The sequence below is a fragment of the Aplidium turbinatum genome, chromosome 3, assembly GCF_918807975.1.
Source record: "Aplidium turbinatum chromosome 3, kaAplTurb1.1, whole genome shotgun sequence".
Classification (NCBI taxonomy): Eukaryota; Metazoa; Chordata; class Ascidiacea; order Aplousobranchia; family Polyclinidae; genus Aplidium; species Aplidium turbinatum.
Genome location: NC_137474.1, coordinates 35,132,008 through 35,146,524, shown reverse-complemented (window position 1 = coordinate 35,146,524; position 14,517 = coordinate 35,132,008). Strand labels below are relative to the sequence as shown.

The following is a 14,517-nucleotide window of genomic DNA, read 5'->3' as shown; positions in this document are numbered from 1 at the left end:
GTCACATCATCAGGAAAGAAGAATTCAAACATGTATGTCTAAACCAAGGTTGCCGAAAGTTTATTTTAGCCACAGACCCAAACGCTGCATTTTGCTTTTCGCAAATTCTATTTTGTTTCAAGTTTGAATTTCATCTACAGATTATTTTATCAATTTCAACCTAGTGTTTTATAAAATTATAAATTTTCTTGACACCTTTTCCGTCTTCTCACTCTTTGTCACACTGGTAGAATTTTTACTGCATTAAATTCTAAAAGTTGTCCCCTTTCCAAAGTGGTTGAGCAAGTGAATTCAATCGTTTTTGTTCCAGTTTGAACTCGACAAAAGTACCGAGTTCCTAATATTCAAGTTGATAGCTTTGCTTATGACACAAAGATCTTTTATCAGTTTTTATTAATCAATATTGTCATCATCAAATTCCTTTAACCAAATGTTCTACTTTTTCGTGATATTTTCATTTTGTTTTACAGAAACTATTTTCCACAAGCCCTGGCTAATGATTCTTTTGCTATAGAAAAATTCATTCGTAGATAATTTCTGAAGACAAGCCATGGACTAGATTGTGGTGAAAATGACAAAATTACAACCAAGATGATGATCGCAGATAAGCCAGTATCATCATTAGAAAATAAACTAATATTTCTTCGCTGATTTGACTACACAGTACAAGCAAAAAATGTGAAATTTTAATGAAGATATGTCACACCTAATTAAGTATTCATGGGTATCACGAGCTTCAAAAAAAACATCTAGCACGGACTGAACCAACCCATAACTTACTTTTAAGTTTAAAGCAAAAACAGATAAAAAATTCGCCCGTGGCGTACAAGGACGTGTTTAAACAAAAAATGTAGATGTGCTTAACTTGTTTTGCAGGATGATGTCTTAGTCGTAAGCTTGACATTAAGCCAATGAAGATTCAGCCTTGGTTATGCAGAACAATTGTAGCTTAATTCACAGTCAAAAATCAATTTAACCGAAACGTATCTCCAATGCCCCTGGGCGTACTTGGAGGGCATTAAAAAATTGCAAAGAAGGTATCTTTTAATATTTCCCCGAAGCAACTCGTGAGATATAAAACTGGTGTCTGCAGCAAGCTTTACTCGGTTTTCTGTTGTTTTCACAAAAACATCTACATCTCGACACTAAAAAACATGAAAACTTTTTGTTGCTTGTTGATTCTTGCTGTGGTTTCCCTCTGTCAGGCACAGAGTAAGTATTTTTAGTAGTGTCAGTTTTTCACTTGATTTCAAATGTCAGTGTAGGCAGCATATTGTAATCCAATCATGCTTCTACAAGCAGTTGAAAATGCACTGTGTAGGGTTTGGTTGAAAAAGTTTGGAAGTGTAATGAGTAGGCTAGATTTAAACAAACGTTTGTGTTTTCATGAATTTATCTACCAAGGAATTACGCAGTAAGCTAACTAGGGTACACTTTGTCAACTCTTGAAGCTGGAGTGTTTTTGTTTTCGGTTCAACAAAGCACAATCATGGGCAGATTTGTTATTGATAAGTTCAGTCGTTATCTAACTTATGCTTTTTAAGCAATTTTGCTACTTAGGGTAGGCCTACCGTTTCTTTCCATTTGGTTAGTGAGCTATTTAGAAGAACATATTTTTTGTAGACACTACAGGTCTGCTTAAAGTGAAATCATGGATCTTAAATAAAGTGCAGTTTATTTTTTTTTATTAAAAGTTGCACTGTTTATATGATGACTAAGAGAGTTAAGTAAAGACATCGTTTTTGCAAAATCTAGGCAAGCAATTGTTTTGCTAACATTTATTTGTAGGCTGAGGTTATTCGTTGTGAGGATGCGCATTGTCATGATGCGCAAAACGCCAGAGAAGCAATAAAACAATTTGTTTGATTCTACTTTTATTTTCGAATTTATTTAATGAACAGTGCAAATAGCGCCGAAAAAGTAAGTAATCCTAATAAACATGCACAACTTTTCCTTAATCAGTAAAATGACATAGGTCAGAGCGGAAGTCCCATGGTGAGGAAGTAATTTAGGCTACTCTTTTTGTGTCTTTTAGTTCAACAAAAAAAAGTCAACGCGATTCGTAATTAGCCGACAAGCTAAATTTGTTGCCAAATGTTTTAATCTCAGGAGTTATCCGACCTCCAGGCAGAGTGAGAATACCTTGGACTTATGCAGGGGCTGAATCTCTGACAGCACTCTGGAGGGGATTCCCCCGATGTGCCACTTATAATGTTCAGCTCTTGGAGTCGCATACCAACGTGGTGTTGGAGACGTTCAATGGAATCACAAATACAAACTTTACAGTAAGAAATTTTTGGAAATGGTGTTTTTGGCTTGGTTAGTAAATTTGAAAAACAATACCAAAATCCATTGAAAACGCCTCGCTTGCCTGGCTCTCCATTAGCCCTTGCTTTTATTGAAGCTTTTATTAGTTGCGTGTGACAACAGTAGTAGACTGTGGACAGTGGACTAAAGTTCGTTTGCGTTGTGTCCAGGCTGTTTGGATGTGTAAATTTACATTTAGCAATTCGGAAAACAGGAAATACAACTTTTGTAAGCAATTTCAAATACGTTTATACTCTACAGGTAGTTTGATTGTACAGTAATTAGCTTCCCAGACAGCCACTTTTTCTGGTCCAGATCTGGCAGAGATGCAGTCAGATCGTAACCGATTTGGTAAAAATCTGGACCAGATGAAGTGGCTGTCTAAGCTATTATTGATTACATCTCTTGTTATAGAAACTAAAAGGATATTTTGCTATTTGTTATTTTGCTAAAGCACAGCATGGCCACCTAAAGATAAGATCTCCAGGTGGCCATGAGCACAGTTAATATATTTTTTGCTCATCATAATCTTGGCCTAAATAGTTCTATTAAATCATCGGAAAAGCAGCTAAGTAATCTACTGGCCTACCGTATATACTCGAGTATAGGTCGATCTCGTGTAAAAGTCGAACCCCTACTTTTGAGCTGAAAATCGGTGATATTTCCTTACCCCGTGTATGCCGAATAGCTTATTCTCGACACTACCATTCGATGGTTCATCTAAGTATTGGCATTGACAAACCGGGAGGAAATTTCAAAGTAGAGCGGAGAGTAACTTACGCTGCTGGAATTGTCACGTAAGACTCTTCAAGGCAATAATAAGGAAACCAGCTAAATTAGACGCGCTACTTTCAACAGGTCTACCCGCTGTGAGATCAATTATGATTCAAGAGAACGTATTGTTTTGTTATCAGACGCACGAGAATCGAAATCCGCTCAATAACACATGAAAATTAGCACTTGGCCTTCCTGTATTTAATGGTCTTGGCCGCAGATTTTGCTTGCATTAACGACGTTTCTTACCGCTATCATCACCTAGCCAATCTGACATCGTTGTTTTATGCGGCCGCTAAGATTTGACATCGACTTCAACGATCATGGAATGTTACGTAATAAGAACGATTATATCCTACACGCAAAAATAAAAAAAATAATTAATCCTTTAAAAACAGCTCTTTTAGCTGTTTTATCTCGTGAGGTTTGCATATTGCTCAACAAGTGTAGCCTATATATAAAGTTTAGAATTGACAATAAATCATTAATTTTGAAGATTAAGTTTGAATCACTGCGAATAAACGTATTCAAAGGTATGCACTTTAACAAGCAGATTTCTAATAAAACACGAACCAATCAGAAGCTACACTGTTCATGACGTTATCAAGGTTGCGTTTGGGAAGAATAAAGGAAAAACGCAAATTCTAGCTAAATTAAATCATATAGCTTTGCCATCGGTTGACTTGGCGCGTTGGGTTAGGACGGTGGTAGACATTACATTGACGTGGGTTTAACTCCCACCTCTGTTACAGCTCTTTTTTCTTTTGTAATTACCAAACAAAGTTCAAAGTAATAATTGATTCTCTGGCTGAATGCTGGTTGCTGGAATGGTCACAATTGGACAGATAACGTAGCATCTCATTGGTTCGTGGTTGGATTGGACAGAATGTCCATGGATTGGATATCTGCATGTTAAAGTGCCTTCCGTATTCAAAACTTATACTTCGGCCAACGCCATTTCACAGTACGTAATCTACATCGGCAATGATTTTTGCCGCAACAAAAATGCGTTCATTTTGAAGGCTGCCGAGCTGGAGACAACAGCTTGTCCCATGCATAAGTCGAACCTGCCTTTTTGAGGTGAAAATCACTTGTGAAAATCTCGACCTATACTCGAGTATATACGGAAATACAAAACTAAGATACAGAATGCAGGCTGAGAATATGAATAAATGCAAATTTCTGAGAATCATAAAAAAATCAATTAAAGTTTCCCTAGAAAACTCCCCAAGATTCCAATAGCTGGATCGTATTTTATTTTCTTATTTGGAAACGACCGGTGGTTACTCCAATTTGTTCCTGCATAATATGTATTTGCAGCGAAACAAAAGTCCAAGATAACAAACAAAAAAACACCAGCCACTTTTTTAATCAAGCTTAATCTTCTATGCTTTCATCTTTAAAAGAAATGTTAATCTTTCAACATTTTGTTAAAAGGAAAGGGATTAAAACTTTCCAAAAATAAATAATCGAGTATGTAACTATGTTACTTATGTATCGCATTGTTACTCTTCCCTTTAAACATCTCTTTTTCCTCAGTTCACTGGCCTTGATCGTGACAAGGTATATGGGGCAAGAGCACAGTGTGTGGCAGCAAGTGGCGCCACGAGTAATTATGGTCGGCCAGGGAGGTCAAAAACCATTGGAACAACAACTACTACGGTAAAAATATTTGCAATAAACGAAAATAATCATTTTTGCACAAGCTATTCTTCAGTGTTTGTATAGCAGCTATAGCCTAGTCACATGATCAGTTTTTCTATAAATTTTATGATTTTATCTATTTGTCAATGGAAAGTGAATTAAAACGATTGACAACCAATAAGATTGCCATGTGACAATTCTGTCTGATTATTTTTAACTAATACAGAGGCTAGCTCATATCATCGCCTTTTGAGACAGCGAAGCGATGCTACCTCAACAAAATAATTCCATGTTAGCTTGCCCAGAAAAAGTTGATTCAATATTCCTAATTGCCTATTCTTGACAATGCAAGCGTCTTATAAAAGTTGGAATTGCTTTGTACATTTCAATATCAAAGTTTTAACACGGTTAAAAATATTAAGGCTTTTATCATAGTCTACCGAAAAATTTTGAGCAGGTAAAACAATTATTTAAAACTTTCTGTGTGATCGATGGCTGAGGCGTATCAAAATTTTAACTTTAATTAACATACTCCTATTGAAAAACTTTGATTCAATTAAACGTTTGCACAAGATATTCAATGCAGACAATGCAAGAATATAAGAAAAAGGGGCTTCCAACTTAAACGGATACCGTATTTAATATGGTGGGTATCTTTATCAGATCTGACCAGGCTTGTATTCCAGTCTGATCATCATCGGCGTATGAGCAGATCTTTCGGCTTCAGATTATCAGATCGGCATCAGATTAAGTCACTTTTCGGAATCTTTACATGCAGATCACAAGTGCACAGGAGATCTTTTCCCAATACCCGGGGTTGCCTTGTTTGATAGAAACCGTACGACTGAACCAGTTTTGACATAATCTCAGACGATTTTAATAATTTTATTTCAAACATTATAGACCCCCGCCACACCAACGGGAACCCCTAAAACTGGTTCATGTGGAACAGATTCTTTCACTTGTGAAGACACTAGTTGTATCCCTATCGGTGATTGGTGTAACAAGATAAAGGATTGCCCTGATGGGACGGATGAATTTGCTTGTCCAGGTAATTATCACTCAGCTAAAAGAAACTAAACTTTCTAAATTACAATTACATTACAGTAGTAGGCTATAACACAAATCGTTTTTAATTAAAATGTAAGCTAGGTTACCAAAGTGTAAGCTACTAAAAATACGAGAAGTAAATTTATAGATTTTTATTTCGAGTACTTTTCAGCATGCATTTCTAAATTTAAAAGTCAGCCAAGCAGTCGAAATCAACGTTGTTTTTTTTTATAAAGCATAGTTTGTCTTCAGAAGCTGAGTTTCGAATGCACGTTTACTGTGTCAAGTTCTTTTTCCTCCCAACTACCTTGGTTGTTGACGCATGGTTTTTATTGAAAGAGGATTTGTTCACTTCAGACTTTTTTTCCATTCAGTCGATAAATTTTTACTGTGATTTCGCTATTTGAACATGGTACACAGTAGTCTTCTCTTGTTCTCCTCAACTTCTTAGCTGGACAAGAACCCGAATTCCCGAACAAAGAAACAATTCAGTTTAGTTTTTTTTGTTGGAATTCAGAAGAAACGATATTGTGGGAATAAATACAGTAACATAACCAATGAAAGGGAAAGGTTGAAAAACCGTAATGCTTTAAGACGCGCATTCAAAGATCTAATTTTAAGGCTTATATATCGATAAATTTTATAGGCTAAGGTACGGCAACCGAACCAAACAACTCAAACAAGTACGTAGATAAACATAGTTAAAAGAATCAGTCGTCTCCTTATTCCTAAAACAACTAGAGTATCAATTGCTGAAGCAATACGGAGACGACTGAACCTTACAAGCATCACAAAAGCAGACTACAACACACCCATCAGCAACAGCAAAAGTAAGCGACCTGCTGGTTCAAATCTTGGGGTACGCGCTTGAGCAACTCATTTCAAAGACAGCCCTATTCAGCCGAACCTATAGTTAATGGAACAATTCGCTGGCAAAAACACTTTAACAAGCAGAAACTTCGCTGTCCTTCTCGGTAGTTTAAAGCTTCCACGAGTAGCTTATGCAATTCAGTTTTCAAAGAAGCTTTTTCAGTCCTAAAATAAAGACCCCAACAGTCAATCATTTGATCTGAAAAATCAAGTAAGATTCCCAGACAACCACTTTGTCTCGTCCAGATCTTTATTAGATCGGGTACGGATCTGATCAGATCTGGGCCAAATAAATTGTCTGTCTGGGTTACTTCTATTTAAAATTCCTTGTGGTTAAAGAAAGACTACCTACTGAGTGGCTGACTAGTGAAGGGCAACCGTGCGGTGATTATAATAATCGATTAGGCCTACCCATTTCATGAAGCTGCTGTACTCGTAAGTTAATATACTATATGACACGCACCAAAATACGCATGTAATTACAGTTTAATGCATTTTTCAATCGACCGTGATCGAATACATTGTTGAAGTAATCGTAAGCTTTAAAGAAAGCTTTAAACTTCAAAGCAAAATAAAGGAGTAACTGTAATTATTTTTAACACCACCAGTACCCTACTGCAGTGGTTCCCAACTCGTTTTTAAGGCGACCCATTTTTAAAAAAATTTCAGTTTGCTAAGATCTTGCGACCCAAGCAAATTGTCGTATTATTTTAAAAGCCATACAAGATTATGTTGCAAACAAACAGCACTACAAAAGCAGTAACTTTTCCCGAAAATAGGCTAATATGTTTATCAAATCACTAATGAAATAGCTATGCTGGCTTGCTGTCAGCGAGTTTTTGAAATCGAGGCGTTAGTTTGCTTAGGCATAGCTGCATGTCGGCTTTAACTTCCAGCCGGTTTCGCTGTTCAGTTTTCAATACACACATGGCGCTAAATCCAATCTTACAAAGCCAAGTTGTTGCAAATGGAATCTGTTTTTGAATCCCTAATTGTGAAACTGTGGGATACACTTTGTAGGCCTACATGGAAGCCCAAATGTGGATGTTTGCAGAATCTTTGGGGTATTTGTCTTTGAAGGACGCAAAAGAAATACGGTTTGCTACTTCTGTCGTTATGTCAATAAACTGTTCTGCAACATGGATGGAAAATTGAGGCAGATCTTTTCCAACATATAAATCAATTATTATCCAATCATTTTGGTTATTAAGTGTTAGAGATTCTCCATAGTCGTGCACAAACTTTTTGACAAACTGTTCCAGGTGTCTAATTATTATCGTTTGCTTAATATCAACTTCATTGCCACAGATATATTGCGTTAGCTGAGGAAATATATCGTACTCATCTCTGGTGACATAACTTTTCCAGAATATGAGTTTTTTGTGTTAAGCAGAAACTTTTGCGGCGCGATCAATCACATATATAAAATTAGAGAATTCAGAGAGTCAAATATATCGGCAAGGTAAGCAACTTTTGCCTTGAAATCTTCTTGCAAAAACGTCTCGGCTAATCTCACACAGTTCTGTTGCCTCAGGAAGATAGCAATCTCCTCTCCAAATTACAAACTCGCTTCAGGACACGACCTCGTGACAACTATCGCACTTCTGTGTGCAACAGTAATGCTTGATAATAATCAGAATCCCCAAAGACGAAAACAAATGCCGATTTAGTGGACTTGTTTTGATGAAGTTTACACACTTCACATCATTCAACACTTCGTGCAGCTCTTGAGACAGCTTTTTTGCAGCAAAGGCCTCTCTGTGGAGAAAGCAATAAGTTCATACAGCACTTGGGGCCAGTGGCGTAACTACCCATTGGATCTTGTGGATAAATCCAGGGGCGGCACGTTGCTAAAGGGCGGCAAAATGTGATAACGTTTAAAAGTTTAAAGAAAACGAACAAAGACAGTCACGTTAATTTATTCTCGGAGAGACTCAGACTTAAACGACCTAAGTTAACACTGATCTAAGTGAAGCCAAAAAATTAAACAAGTTAGGCTATGCCTATAAACTAATTTGCAACTTTTTAGATTGTGCCTCACCATGTGGTATTTGTGACGGTTTAATGATATTCATGTTGCTGAAGTAATGATAGAATATCGGTTGTAACTTGTAAGCTATAGCATTACTCAGTCAATTTAGCTTTGGTACGATAGTTAAGTTCAGATTAGTTTTAAGTTTATTTCACTTGATTGATTGATTGAATCTTTATCCTCGGACTGGAAAAGCTTCTTGCAGAACTTAATCCTGGCAGTTTCACATACTTGTAGAGGCTTTAAATCACTGACGCAGGCCCGGTCACCGAGATTGACAGAGTGAAGTTTCCGATTGTTGAAGTCATGTTGCCGGGGAACTATTCCATCCATTAGATGCCGCTGAATGGAGAGCAGTCCTTAATGTGCGTTGCTCAAGCGCACACCCCGAGAGTCGAACCAGCGCCGCTTGATCTTGAAGCTTCTTTGTTCCAGAAGTGACGCGCTAACCAATTGAGCTTTCTTTTTTCGTATGAGAGGTTGTTTTTTTGGACTACATTTCATTGGGGTCAAATGAAATGTTTATTTCACTTTCGGGAGGAGACAAGAATAGACCGTGAGGTCATCGAGTCAACTGTCATCTTTACTATCTGTCTGTGGTAGATAGAGGGGATTCCTCCATCTTCATCTGTGAAGATGAGTTAGGTTAGTAAAAGGTTTAAAGTTTCAGGTCTGAAATAGATCACTTAGCTTAACTCAGCAAATTTGCAATGATGGTTATTGTTTTTAACTAATGTGCTGCAGATTCCAGAACAAGATTTAAGTTGCAATTTTTTTAAGTTAATTTTTGCCTATGACGAGAGTAAAAGAAAGTGAAGATTTTTTTAGAAAGAAAAAGAAAGCTGGAGAAGGGGAACTAAAAAGAATGAAGGAGTCATTTTGAAGTTCGTAAAAATTGCCTCTGCTAAAAAAACAGAAGAGATTAGCACAGTAAATCTCTACGGTACCTCAAATTGAGACGGAAGAAGAAGTGTAGGCTACCTCGAGAAAAACAATAACAAAGTGGTCATTAAAAGCCTGTGAATGAAACACTGTCAGATAAAGATAAAACAGATGCTATCTATTATTCTCATAACGATGTGACTACTTGGCCAGAAACATTAACCCATAACATGAGAGTTGAGATAATCAAACTAGGGCCAGAAAGGTTTCAGAATAAAAAAGGGCCATTCAAGCCAGCGATTAGAGTAATTAAAGGAGACAAAAAATCCTTCAGCTGTCTGAGTAAGAAGTGGTTTTATTTTGAACTTTCAATAAAATTAAACAAAACTACTTTAATTCTTCTGTTGTGTGGAATTTTAATTAGCTTTTACGACGGTGTCGGGGGGGGGGGGGGGGTAGGGGCGGCGTTTCGCGCAAAAATCCAAGGGCGGCATACTGCGTTGCTACGCCACTGCTTGGGGCTTTGTCTTTGATGTGTTTTACCACACCAGACTATGCGTGGTCCAACGTGTGGAAAACTTTGTCAGAGTTTGTCCGACATAGCGTTCGTGACATATAGTACATGTTACAATATATATCCCGTAACTTTGTCAAGTTAATTTATGTTTGAGACTGAAATTTTTGTAGGGTTTACATTTAATAATAATAATAACAACAATAAAAGCAAAAATTGTTAAAACTTTTTGCACTACGATCATGCTACAAAGCTTTCCGATGTCTCGACATGAAACGCTTCATGACTTGTGTAATGTGTTTATATTTTCCGGTTTTGTGATCGATCTCTTCACGTTTTAAATTTTTTTTATTGTTATTTCTTTCGCCCAAAATACAATATGCCTTAAAAACAAGCGACCCAAAAAAATTATCAGGCGACCCAACTTTGGGTCGCGAGTTGGGAACCACTGCCCTACTGTACTATCCAATTTATGAAGCTGTGCGTATAACGATTGGAAGCTTGCAACCAACCCAAACGGACCACCAAATACAGTACTTTCAATTCTTGCTGAATGTATGCCGGTTCACAGAAGCAACCAGCGAGTGCCAAGTACAAAGTGCTTTATACAAATACCAAGTACCAGTACCGAATTACTTAATTTTCAGTTTCCACCTGTGTTATAATGAATTGAAACCAGTTTAGCGCCTGTGGGTGCAGTTTCTCATCTGATTGAGTGCAGGCTTTAACACTTCTCCGTGCGGTGATAAAAATGAAGCTTATGCTGCTGGCCATGTGCCTGTGAAATCTGACAAAGTAGATTGCAAGGAAGGCCTCGGTGCCAAGCGTCATCGTGGGCAGTTGTTACAACCACGTGTACAGCGACGCCCTTCTTAATAGCCTCAAAGCACATTTATATGATGGGTCAAGAGAGTAAGCTAACAGTTGAGAAGGGGAGCGAGCATTGTGTTTCGCTAACCATGCCGGTGTAGCCTCCACACTAGCCATCAAAACTTTTCCAAAAACATGTGTTTATAGGCAGTCAAGTGTAGCAAGAATTGATAGCGATTGACACGTGTTTCGCCCATGAGGCTCTTTTTTTCTTTTTTGCGCAACGCTCAGAGTTCAAGATGGATACCACTACGCCTTGCAGGTTTACAGTTTTTCATATAAAATGGAATTGTTACCTGACTCATCATTAATGCGTCCGCTCCGAGAGCCGTCCACACACCCAAACACTCAGGGAGCAAACCATACTTACATGGAAGATACCTACCAGGGAGCTGAGGGACTTATTCTGACCGAAGGGACCTACCGCGGTAGATGGTAATCTGTGGGTATATGAAATTATGGTTATTGGCTACCTCAAGCTGATCTGCCTGTCTCAGCTTTCCTCTTGCTTATGTTGGAGCAGACTAGGAAATGGCGGGTCAAGCTCGTTTTGGTAGCGAATTGATGTTAATTTAATTTGAGTTTGTTTGTATGTGTGCTTCTTCTTGATGCCCGCTTAAAGAAGGACACGGAGTGTGGAAAAGGACCACTGCAGTCTGACATCTCATTTGGCAGAGAAGCCAGAGAGGGGTAGCTAGAGGAAGGGTAGCTTTCGCTGACCCCAGAGTTATCTTTGGATGGGCCGCTGCAATGCAGCAAGAATTGACAGCGATAGACACGTGTTTCTGCTATGAGTAACTGTCGCGAAAGGTATGCACTTTAGAGAAGGGGCGATCTTCGTGGGCGAAACACTTGTCTAGTCTATCGCTGTCAATTCTTGCTACACTCGACTGCTATGTAGCTTGCAATTAATCGTTTTTCTTTCACACAAAAACAAGCTTGTTTCTTTGCAAAAAGCGTGTCGCACACTTTTTAAAAGTAGGTTATAGTGACTTATACATCGATTTATGACTACCCATGGATATTTTTATACACAAGCTGTTATAATCTCTTTGAAAACAGCCAATCTAACTTTTAAACCAGATATGATAAATTTTCTGTTAAAAAGCGTTAAAATGAGTAAGTTTTATTAAAGCAAGCTCTTATTTTGATTTTTGTCAAAAGTGCACACTTTTGGTGCCATGCATCGGTTACGGAGAACCACTATTCCTTTTCAGATTTTGGCTACTCTATAGTGCTGCTTGGATTTTCCAGCTCATTATTTGCTAAGTCAACAATTTTCTAACAATTAAAACAAAAACAAAAAATTATTTGTACTATTTTCAGGACATTGCGAGGAGCTTACCGAGTTTCATCCTCACGGCAACTTCTCTTGCAGTTTGTTCAATTCACCCTCCAGTGCATGTTTTTTTCAATGTGATGACGATTTTTCAAGAAATGGTCCTTTATACACAGTGTGCAAAGATAGCGAATGGACTAGAGAAGTTCCATATTGCACATGTGAGTGTTGGCTTTGTTGTGCAATAGATAGGCATAATACCGCACAATTTCCTTCAAAATGTAGCCTACAAAGTGCTACAAGAGAAACTTAAAGATACTTAATGATTATTTTAGTGCGCCATTAGCTCAGTCCGGCCCGTTAGCTCAGTGGTTACGCGCCCGTCTCAAGGTCACGCGGCTCTGGTTCGACTCACGGGATGTGCGCTTCAGCAACGTTTGTCAGGACTACTCTCCATTCAGCGCCACCTACTGAATCGAATAATTCCCCGGCAACAACAGTTCAACAATCGGAAACTTCACTCTGCCAATCTCGGTAACCGGCCCTGCGTCAAAAGCCTCTACAAGTATTCGAAACTACCAGGAATAACCAATCAAGGCTTTGTCAGTCCGAGGATAAAGATTCAAAACTAACCAAACCATTTTTGAATTCAGCTGTTGGCTTCTTTTTAGTAAATATCGTGTTTGCATTGCAAGCAATTTGTAAAACTTACTTTGTTGTATTATGTAGTGGACGCACCCTCTCTCATCTTAGAGTCTGTTTCGAGAACGTCATTTCGTGTACTTTTTACCGCCCTCAATGGAGCATCCGAGTACAGGATTGCATCTCTAACACGTGGTCAAGAGGAAGTGGCAGTTGTATGTGGTTTGATCTGTTATTTTTTGTTTTACGTTTATTTTGACCAATCTTGTATGCCATATTCAAAAGTTTATCTTCATATCCTGTACAAGAAGTGTCCCATATCCTATACAAAAAAATCTTTTCCAAAATTACATTGCTAGCTTACAAACAAGATGCTTTAAATTGACACAATTTATTAGGATGAGTTCGTCTACAATGAAGATTCTGGTATTGTTGAATCGGTAATATCTGGACTTTCTAGAGGAAGGTATTCCATCGCTATTGCAGGAGTGGACAGTACTGGAACTGTAGGAGAAACTTCCACACCAAGTACCATCACTATATAGGTAAGCTGGTTTTTAAAAATACCCAAAAACTTAGCCAACTCACAACTTGCACTTTAAAGAATAATACCAGTCATGCAACTATTGGGAAATGACTTTCACATGTTTTCACACACTACTCTTTCCTCTGCTATTTTATTTACGGTAGGTGATACCTGTAGCAATTATCTTGCTCTATTGTAGGCTACTGCTTACCTTACAAGATAGTCAAATGCTTCTATTCTTCATACAAAAAAACGAAAAAAAGAAAGAAAAAAAAACGTACGAGTTGCATCTCAGTTTTGGTGTAAACAACTAAACTCGCTGCATCAAAATACTGCAGCCTACTTGTGGGTCGATATCCACCTAAAATCGAGTTCGAAATTTAAATGTTTTTTTTTTTTTGATATTTCTAAATGTTTTGAGTGTGAATGTTTGCAAATAAAGGCGTTCGTTTAAATTTTTAAAATTTTAAAATAACCCTACACTAAGAAGTTTGATGACTGGCGTGCATACTTTTATACCTGTAGAAATAAGTTAATGTTAAAAACATCTAAAACTTAATTATTTTTCATGATCAAACATGTCTACTTTACCTTGTCACTATTGTTGTATTTGTTTCAGGACAAAGCTGTCTTATAAGCAATGAAAACAAACAATTGATATCGGAAGAAAAGCACAATGTACAAAATCTTTAAATGCAATATGGTTTAGAAATTTTTCATTAAAAAACAACATTCAGATTGCAGAGTAATCCAATCTTAAAATTGATCTACTTTTGCATTTGATATAACATAACCTTCGTAACTTGTACATTTGATATTCTGTCTTTGTTGTTTTCCATTTTGCAGCGTGACGATTGTCATTGCTTCTGAATACAATATATGCTCAAGAAAAGAATGTAAGCATCATAGTCCCCTTTTTTCAATGAGCCATAGAAAGTGTCTGTGTGAATGCAGGACGACGTAAAAAAAAAGAATCAAGTTGATAAAATTCTTAAACGCGGAAAAGTAAGTGCAAGTTTACAAGCAAATTGCGTAAGGAAGACACTTATTGATAAGCTAAGCCGCACTATGCATAGGCGTAGCCAGGGGGGGGCGAACGGGGCCATGGCCCCCCCCAAATTTTCAAA

The 14,517-nt window shown here is 37.6% G+C and overlaps 1 protein-coding gene across 1 annotated transcript; it reads left to right on the top strand.

The window, feature by feature from the left end:
* Nucleotides 1-952: 952 nt before the first annotated feature.
* LOC145767421 (uncharacterized) lies at nucleotides 953-14,290 on the top strand. The gene is made up of 8 exons (XM_082579238.1): nucleotides 953-1,212; nucleotides 2,110-2,285; nucleotides 4,621-4,743; nucleotides 5,629-5,776; nucleotides 12,270-12,443; nucleotides 12,952-13,079; nucleotides 13,263-13,409; nucleotides 14,010-14,290. The coding sequence occupies exons 1-7, from the start codon at nucleotides 1,155-1,157 to the stop codon at nucleotides 13,407-13,409; spliced, it is 954 nt and encodes a 317-aa protein (XP_082435364.1). The 5' UTR covers nucleotides 953-1,154; the 3' UTR covers nucleotides 14,010-14,290.
* The last annotated feature ends 227 nt before the right edge of the window (nucleotides 14,291-14,517 follow it).

Bases quoted from the DNA above. Each gene is read 5' to 3' on its own strand.
- LOC145767421 (XM_082579238.1), top strand. From the start codon at position 1,155: ATGAAAACTTTTTGTTGCTTGTTGATTCTTGCTGTGGTTTCCCTCTGT. The intron at 2,286-4,620 runs GTAAGAAATTTT...CTTTTTCCTCAG, and splicing joins TCACAAATACAAACTTTACA to TTCACTGGCCTTGATCGTGA. The intron at 5,777-12,269 runs GTAATTATCACT...TACTATTTTCAG, and splicing joins GGATGAATTTGCTTGTCCAG to GACATTGCGAGGAGCTTACC.